The sequence below is a fragment of the Drosophila virilis genome, unplaced genomic scaffold (assembly GCF_030788295.1).
Source record: "Drosophila virilis strain 15010-1051.87 unplaced genomic scaffold, Dvir_AGI_RSII-ME tig00001822, whole genome shotgun sequence".
NCBI classification, from domain to species: Eukaryota; Metazoa; Arthropoda; class Insecta; order Diptera; family Drosophilidae; genus Drosophila; species Drosophila virilis.
This window is the reverse complement of record NW_027212860.1, coordinates 193639-208854: the sequence shown is the minus strand read 5'-3', so window position 1 is coordinate 208854 and position 15216 is coordinate 193639. Positions and strand designations below refer to the sequence as shown.

The following is a 15216-nucleotide window of genomic DNA, read 5'->3' as shown; positions in this document are numbered from 1 at the left end:
TTTGCTGACAGATGCGCTAATGTTGTCACGCGTGCCAAATCTGTCTTGCACTGCTCGAACATCTGGTCTGCTTCGGCGTTTCACACTATTGACGTCTTGTCCTTCTGTACACATTAAGCAACGCTTGAAAACTTTTGAGCCCGTGCGCCAGTGTGGGTCTTCTGAAATCTATGATTGCCTGTAACCGATCCTTGGTCGGAGTTATGCCGGTCTTTGTGACATGATAACCCAGGAAATCCATTTGTGGTTGCCCAAAGATGCATTTTGAGGCGTTAATGCGTAGTCTGTGCTGCCGTAGTCTGCCAAATACATGCTTGACGTGCTGATAATGTTCCTCTTCATTTTGCGATGTAGATGTCATCTATGTAGATTATGACATTGTGCATATCACGAAATATTTGGTCCATGAATCGTTGAAATATTTGGCAAGCGTTACATAGCCCAAATGTCATTATTTTAAATTCGTAGAGTCCAGATATAGTGATGATTGCGGTTTTGTTGCGGTGTTCTGAGGCTATTGGTATCTGATGATATGCTCGTTCCAGATCAATTGTCGTGAAGATTGGCTTGCCACTCAGTTTGTATGTGATATCATGAATATGGGGCAATGGATATCTGTCTGGCTTTGTGATATGGTTTAGCCGTCTGTAGTCGCCGCATGGCCGCTATTCGCCGCATGGCCGCTTCAATAATTGGTTTGGTGACATCCACGATGACAAATTGCCAGTCCATTTTTCAGCGTAGGACTAAGCTGACATTATTGGAGTACCGTTTGCTACCTAAAGATAGCTTGTGGGCTGAGCCCTGCGATCTGTGGGAGGTAAGATAGAGAAATCAGCGCCTGTATCGATCAAGTATCTAATTTTTTAAGTTTGGTCCGCTACGAATAATCGACGACTGGTAGCTCCCACTTTGCCCGTCGTCCCTGACAGAGTAGCTTTTAGTTTTCCGGATTGACCTTTTTGAAGTCGCATGGCTCTGTGCACCGTCTAGCTTTGGCAACAAATCTGCTGTGATAGTGGTAGAACGAGTAGTGATCCGGCGACTGCGTGCGCGATTCCCGGACCTTGATTTCAGTTTTCGCATCTCCTTGCGCAACGTTGGTGCCTTTCTGCAGTGCACATACTGCTGAGTGGCGCTAGGCTTCCAATATTTTGTCTGCCTGCAGGGAGACTCTAGCCGAGTCGCCATCAACGATATATACGATGGCGCGAACATTACCTGGAAGACGTTCCAACCAAAGTGCTTTTATGGCCTTGTCGGAAATTTGGGTGCCTTCTAAGACTTTCATGCGCTTCAACAACTGTGACGGTTTGAGAACGCCCAATTGCACTTCCCATATAAGCATGTTTAATTTTCGTTGATCGGAATCAGTATATTCTTTGATGAGAACTGCTTTGATTGTGTCATACTTATTGAGCTGTGGTGGATTTCGGATGATGTGGGCCATGTGCACCAAGTGCTGTGGTTCCAGCGATGCGATCACTTGGTGATACTTTCTGCTGTCAGTAGATACACCTGATACAGCGAACTGTGACTCCATCTGTATGAAGTATAAGTCTGGCTGTTCCTTGCAAAATGGCGGCGGTTTGACGCCTACCCGAAAAATTTCCTGATTAGCCTGAGTCAGGGATGTGCCTGGCGTGTTCTGCCCGTGAGTGTCGGCGTTGATGCCGGCGATTGTGCTACTTTGGCTGGCTTGCTGCTCCATTGCTGCTTCGTCTCTCCCCATTTCTTATGTGAGTTTACAGTAATAAATTCAATGTAAAAATTCTTGGCAACTTGTAAGTGCGTGTGTAAGCGTGCACGATTGCGTCCACCAATTTGGGGAATTGCGTAATTTTGGTACTTTTGCGTTTATTCAAACGTCGGGGTCACCAATGTGCGACTTTGCTCTCATATTTTATTTATTGATTACAAGGTGTGAATATATTTGGTATGATCACGCAATTTTCCTGACTTGTCTAATATAATAATATATTTAGGACCTTAAACGAGCAACACAATGAAATACACTTGTTACAGTATATATCAAGAATTAACGTTAATATTGAAATTGTATACCAGCAAATAAATATTGCATAAAGCATCTTGCTAGCAAAGTTAAAAGTTATTCCAACATTTATTTCAACAACATAAGAATTCGAAATAACTAACAAGCTTATTACCGAACAAACCCTTGTGATAAAATAAGAATAACATTTATATAGATTACTAACTTTGGGAGCTTATATACAGGAAACGATTGGTATTTTTAATATTAAGATACCGATTTGATAAAAATTAATCTTAACTCGTACACATTATACCATTACCTATAAGCGAATCGAAAAAGTTAAGTTTACCCAATTATGTAACATTACCAAGCTGGCCACAATAGATACTTCAATAAGAAAAGCCCCAAAGTCTACCAAACATACATCTGCGAAGACTCCGAATTGACAAGTTACGAGAACAATTACCAATGCCTATAAGGCATACTCTTATACCGAACTACAACATGTGATCTTAGAGATATCGGTGACGAAGAAACCATCAGAGAAGTGGAGAAAAGGCACATTTTTATACACCACAATATATTAATCTTGCCGCAGACATCGCACGATCAAAGGTTCAGCGATTGTTTCGTATAAGAGCTGTACGCTGAACATCAATTATTATATAACGATTCAGAATGGCTAAATGAAGAAATAAAGATTTGAAAATTAACAACACCATCGAAGACCTTAGCCTACACAAACTCCACCTGTAAGCTTTAATTAGCCGAAACGCCTTTATTCAGATGAAAAGCACCGCAACAAACCACACCTTTTAAATTTACACCCTGTTTGCGTTAACTGCCACAATAATAGGCGTAATATGGGCATGTAAGCCAAGGAAAATTTCATTCGTGCCAATGGACACACCCTCAATCGACTTCTCGACAATACCATCCCTATGGCCCTCACTCCACACTAGAGGGGAAGGAGTTACCATCAGCCCCCATCGAGATGGGACGCCCAAGGCTCCACGAAGCAAGCCAACATAAACAATCTTCAATGTGTGGGCGGTACTTAATCAGACACCCTGTATTCGACCAGAAGTGCCTACACAACATTGTAGCACTATGTTGCTACATCAACCCAAAAACGCAACATCAGCAATAGACAGGATGTTGATGTTGCGACACATATAGAAATGGGACATCAGCGACGACCAGCTTGGCAGCTTGTAGACATTTAAGATATTTACATACTTCTGTTGATAAAGAATAATTTAGTTTAGTTTAAACTTCAACACAAGGCGGTTGTAATATTTTATTTCGCATTATTGAATTCTTAACTTGATAATAAACTTAAGCTGGAGGAACCTCTTCAACATTAGAGGTCACGCTATAGGGCTCTAAGGAAGTCACCTTTAACCCTGGACAGATCCGCTCGGCGGCTGCGAACCTTGTCACTATAGATTTGAAAGTACCTCACCAATAATCTGAGATCCCACTGAGTCGCATACTTGATTCACGCATTTTTAGATTCACTGTCGAAACTAATCTAGAACTATGCATGTTAATTTGACTGCAAGAGTCTAAAACATATCTGCAATTATGACAAATTCCATCGTTACATTTTATCAGAAACGCGGCGGTCGCTAGGAGACTTACAGATGGCTTCGTTAATAGTGCGCTATGTAAAGAACTGTCCCCTTGTTGTTATTGGCCATTATGCACCCCGTCACCTACGCTATCCGAGACATTAAGGTGAAGCAATTCGTGGTGAGGTTTGTTGCATATGGTACAGCGTTAGCTATCTCAATTCCTCGTTACATGCCGCTTTATGAAACATACTAGGCATAGCGTACGTCTTTTAATTTCCTGAAACCGCTGTATTTCTTTACTGAACACGACTTGCCAATGTTGCTACCAGCTAAGCTAGCTTTGTTTAATATGTTTTGGCCGTTGGGCAGATAACCATTGCTCCGCCGAACTTTTAGATTAGTCAAGTTCATATCTCTATTTATTAGAAATTGCGATAACAATGGCCACGAAGGTAATTTTTTTTATCCCGCTAATCGAGTGTCTTATCATCTAGCTTGCTGCAACTCAAATGAAAAACTAGCACGTCGAAAATGTTTTGCTCACTGCCGAGAGATTTAAGGGCCGCCAACTGCGAATTCACACTGTCTATAACTACTCTCAGAGCCTCCGAGTCTACATACTTAACAAATTTCAGATTAAACAGCTTATTTAAGCGAGATCCCTGCGAACTCGGGCACTTTTAACATAATATAATAAGTAAGCCGCCCAAGTAAACGAACACCTTATCCATTAGCCTGCATAGTTGTTAAGCGCCGTTGCAGAGCCCGAATGGCATGTGGCGGAACTGTTACAGCGGTAGCACCGCTGGAGTAAACGCCATGTACGCCCTTCTTCTCCCCTCCATCTTGAGCTGCCAAAACGATAACTCAAGATCGATGCTTGATATAAAATGCGTTTCGTCGATGCGCGACAAGATGCCCTCGATTCATGGCGGCCAGGCGTCCTTTACCGTCACTCTATTTTTTTTCCTGGCATCTAAACAACAAACCGATTCTTCTCCGGCCTCATCACCACCGCCGTTCGGTTGCTCCATAGGCTGTCAGTCTCCTCGATGATCCGTGATTTTAGCAATTTATCCACCTAGGCTCACACGCTCTCCTGTTTGGCCGGTGACAACAGATAATGCCTATCCTTCACGCGTTTGGCTCCCACGATCAGCTATATTCGATGCTGCAACAGGTGAGTGTTTCCTATGCCATTCTTTTCAAATTGGAGTAATCTGCGTTTCACGCCTTCCAATTGACTATTTTGGTCGTTGTTCGGATCTCACATTTCCGAAACCGTCACGCGATCGTCCTCGTCTCGGTAATAAGCGACCTCTGGGTTCATTACCGTAACCTTAGATGCCTTTTGAGATGCTTCGGACTTTATGGCCGGGTCGAGCATCTCTGGGCCGATCTCGAAGGCTCGCCAGAAGTTGATGTGCAGGTATAGTTCCTGTCGCAAGTCTAGGCACATGTAAAATACGATCAGTTCATTCTTACTCCTGTAGCAGCACAACGCCCGTCACTATCCTTGCCATTGATCCGTATGGCTGCGTTTCGCAACGCAATTCCTCCACTAACTCCCGGCATCTTCGACCCAGCAGACTGACTGAGCCTCCCGTGTCTAACCACCCTCTTATTCTTATCCCAGCGACCTCCACATTGGCGTGGGTCTATGCCATCGTCTCGCCATACCGTTTAAATGACCTGGCGCCTCGTAATCATGTGTCGGAAGCGCGCGCGAACCTTCACCATTCTTCGGGTTGCCAGCGTCATCCAATCCAACTGTTTCTCACCAAAAATTCTGTTGCACGCCGACATGTATGATCGAACAGGTTCTTCATACGGTAAGCCTCTTTATGCTCTTTCTTAGTCCATCCCTTTAAACATAGCCTTATTCTGATTCTTATGGTCCATATCCATCATCAAAGACTATTGGTTTTCGTATGTGTTCTCCTCCTGTTTTCCTCAGTCGCCGTCCCCGAAAACGTCTGTCCCACCATCATCGCGCTACCTCTGGGGCTCCTGGACAATTTTCGCACTCTGATTCTGCTCAGTTCCAGCATACTAGCCGGGAAGATGTCCTGTCTCGCACGAAAGCCTCATCCAGATGCCAAGACGGGGTTTCCGCACGATATGGTGTCACCTCAACCTTGTGAACTATAGGTTTTGCTCCTTGCGAGTAACACGACGGCTGCACGTATCCAATCCGGCTCCTGCGGCCTATCTCCACTTCTATGCACTCTTGGCACAGCTCTTCTACGGTTCATACCACAGATTTATTTTGCCAGACTCTCCTTCAAACCACGCTTTATAATCTTCACCAGCTGATGTAATCATCCACCCCTTCGCTGGTCGGTTGCTCTCTCTGTTGTAGCTCTTGAATCACATCGTGCTTCGTCTGATAGCCCCGGAACCTGTCTAAGAGAGCGTGCCGCATTTGCATCCAGCTGTCGACCCTAGAATGCCGCACGTGCATCCAATACCACTCGCGGGCACGGTTGGTCAGGAAAAGGTGAAAGCCGCGCAGGACCTCCTTCCACGGGTATTAATATTGCCATTTGCCATTTGCCATAATATTTACTAAATTGCTTAAAAACAAGATATCGATATCGATTTTTATCGATTGCTTGGAAACGGAGTAAGTTATCGATTATCGGAAACAAACTAGATCTGCGCAGTCACTAGGAGCACCTACATCTTTCAGGTCTCTAGTTCTTATTGGTTCTGAGATCCTTGCGTTCATACATACGGACAGACGGGGGGACGGACAGACGGACAGACAGGCAGACAGACAGACGGACATGGCTAGATCGACTAGGCTATTGGAGCGGATCAAGAATATATATACTTTATGGGGTCGGAGATGCTTCCTTCTGCTTGTTACATACATTTCTATTTTGCGCAAATACAATATACCCTTATACCCATTTACCCATTTTTAATGGGTAAGACAAAACAAATAGTAAGCAATAATCAAATTCTAGCAATACCTAATATCACATTTAATCACAGGTTATTTTGTCAGGGCGTAATGCATGAGTCGATCACGTAGTGCATGAGTGCGTCGTCTTTCACATTTCCACGAGATGCAATGTCTCTCATGCGATAAAAATATTCGTAGGCGCTCTCACCATCCGATGCTTCCTCTCAGTCAACTGTGAATGTATGTGCTTACTGTTACTCTAGATTTTAATTCGCACCATCGATACACTTCAGAGCAGCCCATGAATTGAGATGCTATCCGCTCAAAACAAATTCTTTCGCAATACCTAGTTATGATGTATTTGCAAAAATGAGTGTTTATAAATCACTGCAACACATGGGCAAAGTTTAATCTTCGAATTCTGCCACCCATACTTTAACCGAAATTTCCTCACTGCCATTAAAAACTCGGATGGACTCTTCCATGTCGCGAAAACTTATAGCAAAGTTGTTGGCAATCGTCGTTTTGCTTAGAGTTTCGAGCTGCGCGAGCTCGTATGTTTTCAATCGCTGCTACCTCTGCTAATTCGTCATCGTTTCTTTCTTGGATCGTCAAATTCGTGCGCGTCGCTCTTCAGGTTTTCGTTTTCTACTTCCCTTCTTTCCTCGTCTTCGTCTGCATTGTTACTATGCCGAAGCGGTTGGCTGGTGAGCTAATTCTGAAAAAAAATGTAACGCAATGTTTTCTAGATTTATTCCTAAAACTGTGAAAGTCGATACAAGGTCACGCTTAGACAACTTTTCTTGTATGTATACGTTTTTCGTCAAATATGTTGCGTCGTTTTCATTATATTTAAAGCCGCTGAATTCACGCAGACGGCGTCGATATTTCTGTCACCCTCGGCCTGAAAAATAAATTTGTGCGATGCACAAATATTTGTCTTTGCTGCTGCTTTCAGACTTCCTCGAACTAATACGTTAAATTTTTTTTTAGTTTTTCTTCTTTAAAGGTGTAAATTTAAGTAATTCTGCACATTCTACATTTACGTTGTCTATAAAATATGTTCACTATCGTTTCAGTTTACTTCTTCAACTCCGGATGAACCCCCACATCACTTTACTTCTTTATGTCCGGATGAGCCTCCAAATCACTTTACTTCTTTACTCGGGATGAGCCTTATAATCACATAACTTCGTTAATCCCGGATGGGCCTCCAAATCACTTTACTTCGTCAATCCTGGACTAGCCGTCAAATATGTGGAATATTTTCATTAATTGTAATGTTTAAAGTTACAAGTTATTGGGTTAAGCTTTACGATCAGCACATTGTCCTCTTTCTTCGTTTGGAAACAGCTCTCACAACTATTCTCGAGAGGTTCTAAAAAGGTGCTAGAAAGCGACAGCAGAAAAAGGGTGAGACACTTCTAGAAATCTATATGCGTTGATGGAAATAGAAAAATTAATCGATCTCGGGAGTGAGAGCTTGATTGACTAATTTATAGGAGGCATACCGGGTTCTCAAACAAACAAGTCGCTTATGTATTAAGCTTGAACAGTTGATTGTTCAAATAATAACCTATCAAAAAGTTCCTGGGTCTTGCAACTTGCAAAAAGAGAGACAACCGTTGGTCAAGATTTAAAAAAATAAAATCCGTAACTGTTGTAATAAATAAAGGGCTATTCTAAAAATAAATTTTCTTGTTGTAAATGTGGTAAGAATCAGGAAAAATCGACGAATGTTGTCCGAAATGAAAAGTTGATGTTAAAGTTATTAGGCACATTCACTTCTTCTGGCTTAGAATTGAAAGAAATTGCTTGTATTTCACTGATTTTCAAAGGCTTAGTGTATACCCGAGTGGTCCTACGTCTCGTGCGTAGATGTGTCTATCGGAAGTTAGAAATCAGTTAACCGGGTGTTCTAAGACTCTAGCGGGTAAAGCTGACAGCCAAATTCGGACTTTTGAAAGTTTCATAATACCCGTTAAGATTGACAATATTCAAATGTAAATTGAGTTTCATGTGGGATAAGATGAATATGAAGTTTTGAGGAAATTTTTGGCAGAACCATATTGAAGTATATTGACTTACAAGTGACCAAAAGGGAGACGGTATTTAAATTCAAAGTTGAATAGCGCTGACAATAAGTAGTTTTTGTTTTGAACTGTTCAATGAGTTTCAAAGTATATGCATGCTGCAACACAGGTCGGTTGGGCGACTAGTACATTTCTATAAGCCATTTAGAAATTTTAGCTCTCCAATTGAGGTGTAGATAATTTTAACAGACGAGCTAGCAGTATTTCAGCATCCGAGATCAGAATATGGTTGATGACCAAGTGAAAGAATGGCTAGCGGAGAAAGTTATCAAGCCCAAACCCGGAATATGCGCCACCAGTTGTTTTAGTGGCCAAGGAGAATTATAAAAAGTGTTTGTGCTGCGAGTACCGCAATTAAAATGAAAAGGTGATTCGTGATCATTTTCCTATGCCTCAAATGGATACCGTAATTAAAAAAGCTGAAAGGCTCTTTAGCTTTTACTACATTAAATTTGACAAATTGATTTTTCTACGTACCCGTTGAATCAGGCTCACAGAAATATACTTCATTCATGACACAAAAGGGGCAGTATGAATTTCGATATTTGCCCTTCACCATCATTTCGAGCAGTAATATTGATGAGGGCCTGGTGAAGCTCAAAAGAGTGCTGCAAGTTGCAGGGACGAGTAGTCTACGCATTAATTGTTCAGAGTGTCAACTATTCCAAGGTAGAATTAGCTTACTAGGGTATATAGTGCAAAAGCGAACTATAACTCCGAGTAAGGAAAATACCCAGGTTGTTAAAAAAAGGATATCCTATTTTCGAAGGTTTGTAGAGGGGTGTGCAGTTATTGCAAAACCATTGGCTGACATTTTGCGAAAGAATGTAATTTTTGTATTTGTAGACTTGCAGCATTTCGTATTTGAAAAATTGAGAAAAGTGTTGACGAATGGACCAGTATTAAAATTGTATAACCCTAAGTTAGAAAAGGACATGGATGGTAGCAAGCTGGTTTTGGTTGGGTATTGTTGCAGAAAGACCTAGAAGGCTTTTTGTTTCGTCATTTTCAGTAAATGAGCCAGCCGTAAGGCAAGTGCATCTGAAGAAAAGTACGACTCATACCACTTAGAAGTTCTTGGTCACATATCTGCTCCACTGCTCCCCCTACACTAAATAGACACAAAGTTACACGCAAAACTTAACTGCCAACGTTTTCAGAACAAATTTGATTATTGCCCAAAAAAGCGGGCAGATTTAAAAAAAAAAAATAATAATAATTATATTATAAAAATGTTTGTACTAATTAAAATGTTCTTAAATGTACGCATTTGGCATAAGGTCCAAATTAATACTCAGGTAATGCGCTTACAATGACAATGAAGATCAAAGAAGTGCTTTTGTGTGTATCTAGATTGTCAATGTACTTACAAGACTTAAATCGAGCATCGTTCGGGTTCCAAAATGCGTCATGTTAATGCTTTGAGCCGTGTTTCATACTATGTGTTAACCGATAATTGGTACATGGCTTGCGAGAAGCACAGTTGGGGGATGAATGGACAAGGATAGTTTGCAAAATTGTTGAGGAAAAGGGGTATGAAAATTTCTACATAAAAAACAAAATCTTGCACAAAGATCCGAATCGGTAGATAATCGTGCTGCCGTGTCCAATGGAAGTGGATATCATGCATATTGCACACAAGCAAGTTAATTTCTTCGCTAAAAAGAGTCATGATAGATTTTTAGAATGCATTACTTTGAATGCTAAAATTGGGAAAAGGAAGGGATTTCCGACCATGATACTTAGAAAGGGGGGCCGACCATTGTGTACTTATCATATCGATTGCGTAGGGCCAATGGAGCTAACCAGCAAACGTTAAAACCGAATTTAAGTGATGGTAGAAGGGTTTTCCAAATTTGTGTGGTTGTACCCAACCCGCAGCACTTGTGTTGACAAAGTATTAAATTGCTTAGAAAGGCAATATGTTCTGTTTGGAAATCCAGCGCGAATCGTTTCTGATAGAGGTACTGCACTTACATCACATCTTTTCAAGCATTATTGCGAGAAACAAGGTAAGGGGCAACTGCTCATAGCTACTGGAGTATCAGCAAGTAAGTAGTAGTAAATAAGCATAAAGAAGACTTTCTTTAAAACAAATTTATTTTACATTTTCTTTAGGTTTCATACTTTTCGATTAGTTATTTTGTTATTTAAGATAATATTATTTATATAAGATAACTCCAAAGCTGCCAGCATTGGTCAATAAATAAATAATTAAATACAAATATGAATCTGAACCACATTGGTCTCATTAAAGTCCCTTTGAAGGGTGGGAGAAAGGGGTGTAAAAGCGTTGGCCACAGGCATTGATATTTTGACCACTACTCATTCAATTGAATTAAGTCGACCATATCATAAAGACTTAATAATCATGAAAGGAATGCGTTTGGAAATAAGCCATTCCTCTAAAGGCGGCAAGTCTTTTAAACAATCTGGAATCGAGAAAGTCTAGGCTACCTGTTATAGAAGCCTATGTTTTTTGAAAAACTTAAAGCTACTACATGCAACCATTATATTGATTATTGACGGCTAGGAATATGGAGGCTTGACATAATATCCCTTAGCATCCTTCAACACACATCTGATTTTAATGATGTTCACTTGATGTGGAGACCAAAAACCCTTGCAAACACAGATATAAGAACATTGTGAGGCGGCTACCAGGATTAGCCATCGGTTGCTCAACAACGCTTTCAAGAGCGCAACTTCAATCCGGCGGCGAAGAGCGAAAGCTCCGAGTTGGGAAAGCTCGCGACGAAGTTGAGCGGCTGAGGCGAACGCATGGCTCGCTAGCGAGCGTGCCGGCACTTTTTGACGGACTATCAGGGTGAGTAGACGTGAAGTGACAAGAAGTGTGAGCCACGAAACGCACAATGTGCAGCGGAGCGCTAGAGCTTCAAGACAGCGCGGCACAGTTTTAGTTTAGAAAACATAGTAGTTAGTAGGGTAGTGATTCTTATTTCTAACATCGGGAATAGACGATGTTCACCCTAACCTAGCGATAGCATGTGGGACGAGGCCAAGGCCCGGTAGTGCAGTTTGTGCGAGGCTATGGCCCGTTAGTGTAATTGGGACGAGGATACGGCCCAATAGTGTAGATGGTGCGTGGCCACGGCCCGGTAGTTCAGTTGGTGCGAGGCTACAGCCTGGTAGATTAGGTGGTACGAGCAAAGACAATATAAAAACTAAGATGAGTAACGCTATACAACAAAATGCCACTATGCAGCTTGATTTTTGAAAATCGAGAACGAAAACGAAATCTGTCGCATTGCGCTCTTACAGCCGAGAGAACGAAAAAGCTAAAAATAGAATTTGCTCTCAGCTTCGGCTCTATGAGGGCCGTGCAAGCAATTATGCTTGTATGCGTGTGAATATACATACATAACAGCATATTTGAATGTGTTGTTATCTACTGCTCTGGCAAAGTCTTTGGCTGGCAAAGAAACAATTTTCTTAGTTTTTTAGCGCAGATCACGATCTATCCAAAATTTCTGTTGATATATGAATGCTTTTTGTGTACTGAGGTTGGCTTCCTACAAAAAAAAGTGTTTAAGTCGATGCAAATCTTAAATAAAGCATGCATTTCATGGATAAGGCACAAGCACTTTGCGTCGATCGTAAGTTCTAAACTTTTTCGCTCAATGTACTTCGAAAACGAAGCGACGCAAAGCAGCATCGACCAGCTTTGCTGATGGCAGGCTGGCGACTAACTTCGTAGCTCGTGTCAGCATCAGCAAGCCGCGACTTCGGCATTCGTTCGTCTGGTCTTTGGAGAACGAACAACCAGTCGGCAGGCATGCCATACGAAGCCTCAAAGGCCAGATGAAAGGCCAGGAATTTTGCGTCGCATTCAAATGTATGGGCGTTACTCATCTTAGTGTTTATATTGTAGAGTAGGTGTTGTGAACAAAGAGGTATAGGTTGATCGGAACATTCACTTGCCCCCTCCTACCCTTGAGCACTCAATCCCAGCGAACTTCTAAATATCTCGTATCTTGAGGCGTTTTGGGGCGTGGTATGTTGGCAGCCTAAAATCCCGCAGTCGGGCCCAAATAAGTGGTTAAAAAAAATTTTAAAGGGTAGTTTTAGTTGGGCATACCCTAAGGGGTGGGTACTTTTTCAGAGGGTAAGGGAAAATAATACCTCGTACATGGGCAATTGACATTAATAGGGTATTGGGTAGTCGAGCATACCCTAGAGAATTCATTTCATACCCTGTGCTAGGCAGAAATGAGCACCTGCACTATCTAGGCGACCAAAAATGTGTGCAGAATCGTGCACACAGTGTGAATATCGGGAAAATAGCAGTGATCGAAAAAGTACAGCGCGCGTGCGCCAGACGGGCGACGCCGAGACTACGCTTGCACACTTCTGCATAAATGCGCGCCGCAGCCGACGTCGTCGTCGTGACCGTGGCTGTAGAGTGGGACGAATTTAACTCGCGCGCGGTGAAAATGTGAATTTTTCAGTATAGTCAGCGCAAACAATGAGAATGGGCGTGTTTAAAACTAAATAAAACGAAGTGAGCTATAAAACATCGATTAAAAGGGACAAAAAGTCAAAGTTGAAAAAACATTGAGTGCTTTTCTAGGCTGTTGACTTTTGTGGAAGAGACGAGAAACAATGATGACAAATAAATCTACGGAATTGTGTCCACCGATCCCAAGTTACGGTCCACAAAAGAGGAAAGTCGGAGCAGGTACTCAGAGTGAGTGGTACAAAAAAAGCTCAAAATGGAATCAGGTGAGCGCCAAAACCCGAGGGTAGACGTTGGTGGCCATCGCCCAGGAGCTCGGGCTGGAAAAGGATGGGCGCGTGGAGGAGCTGCGTAGGCGTCTGAGTCGTCTGAGATCTGGGCTCGGCTTACCGAGCTGAAGTCTCATTTCGCGAAAACTTTAGAACCGCCATTTTGGGGCGTCCCATCTGACGTGGGTTGACGACCGTTTCAAAATTCAGAACCTGATCTCAGGAGCTCAAAATTATACGGGCTATCCCCAGCGTGGCCGTCACAGGGTGGAAGTGGCCCACGGTTCCGAGAAAAATTAAGATCACCGAGCAACCATGACCAACGTAGGTGTGGGGAGGAGATACGATGGCCGTTCCGACCCCCTCGGGTTCGTGGAGGACCTAGGGGAGCGCGCCATCACGTACGGTATTGCCCTCGATGTTGCCCCAGCCAATGAGTGCGGTGTTCTGGGTAGGTGGTTCTTAAGCAGTGGGCTACGGGACGTGCCATGGTCGCAGTAAAGGAGAGGTTTCTTAAAGTTATTTTTACCACCACTTTACTTCAAGAGGGTGGAGGACGAAATGCAATCCCGATGGTAGCGTCTGGGGGAAGAATTTAAGGAATACCAAACAAAGCTTCAGCAGCCGCTCACAGCGCTCTGAATGAAAGGGTGGAAATGGACATGGGAGCGAGAAAAGGAGGGGCCACTGGCGTCAATTGATGGATAGCTTGACGACTGCCCTTGTGTTGGCTTGTCCAGACTTTTCCGCCAAATTCGTCCTACAAACTGGCGCGAGCGAGTACGGCCTCGGCGCAGTGCTGACGCAGACGATAGAAGGGTAGGAGCGGGTAGAAAGTTGCTGAAGGTTGAAGGGAACTATTCCAGCACCGAGAAAGAGTGCCTGGCAATTGTTTGGTCGATACAGAAGCTGCATTGCTACATAGAAGGGTACCGTTTCGACGTAATAACGGATCACCTGGCACTTAGTAGATCAACTCGATCGAGAGCCCTTCAGGCAGGATCGCGCGATGGGCACTGGAGCTACAACAGTTCCAATTCGACGTCCGCTACCGTCGAGGGAATCTCAACGTCGTGGTCGACGCAATATCAAGACATCCTCTAGGGACCTGTTAACACGCAGTGGTAGCCGAGTCACCCTGCAAGTGGGTCGCGAGTATACAGCCAAAGAATCGCCGAGGAGCAAGCCAATTTCCCGGACTATATAGAAGGCGAGGACTACATTCTTAGAAGCTATGTATGCCTTATGATCAGCGACAGATAGTACTGTAGGGATGCTATGATGCTTCCACGGCCGGACATCAAGGCGTGAGGAAAACCGTGACGATCCCCGGCCAGTAGCTTCCTCACAACATCTAGGTTATTAACCGTAGCTCTGGAAAAGTATCCGCACGCAATTTCCTGTTCCTGGTCGCTGAGACAAACTTCGCCCTACACCTGACTACGTGCTTGCTCAGTTATTTAACGAATAAGACTTTAATCTTACTTTGATTGACTTTGATTAGATTTTGATTAACTTTGATTAACTCTGATAAATCTAACCATTGATTCCTATATCTACGTAATTGTAAAAGTCGTCATTTTATATTTTGCTCTGTGTCTTCAACAGTTTTAGCAGTTTGTAGAATAAACTCGTCGAGTGGAGTGGTTTGCAGTAGTTTGTCTCTGTTCGTTTACCCTATAAACTGGATTGTCTACGTCTCGATCGACGCAAAGTATTCGCCAATTGTTCCTGTTATGTACCACTTGTGCCAATTGTTTTTGTCGGAGTTCGTTACCTCTAAGACCTATTGAGAACTGCCGTTTATTGTGTCCTATGCATTTTACTTAACTTCAATTTTTTTATAAAAGTAAAGATATAATTAACTTACATTAGTAATCTAAAATAATTTAA

General features: G+C 42.7%; 1 protein-coding gene and 1 long non-coding RNA gene across 3 annotated transcripts; one reads left to right on the top strand and one right to left on the bottom strand.

The window, feature by feature from the left end:
- Nucleotides 1-1138: 1138 nt before the first annotated feature.
- Nucleotides 1139-1732, bottom strand: LOC138911647 (uncharacterized). The gene has a single exon (XM_070211029.1). The coding sequence runs from the start codon at nucleotides 1730-1732 to the stop codon at nucleotides 1139-1141; it is 594 nt and encodes a 197-aa protein (XP_070067130.1).
- Nucleotides 1733-7321: 5589 nt separating this feature from the next.
- On the top strand, nucleotides 7322-8181 carry LOC116650076 (uncharacterized). Of its 2 annotated transcripts, none has more exons than XR_004303068.2 (3): nucleotides 7322-7505; nucleotides 7564-7761; nucleotides 7838-8181. It is a non-coding gene; the product is annotated as an uncharacterized lncRNA (long non-coding RNA). The 2 variants fall into 2 exon arrangements; XR_004303067.2 differs by having other exon boundaries at nucleotides 7346-7493.
- The last annotated feature ends 7035 nt before the right edge of the window (nucleotides 8182-15216 follow it).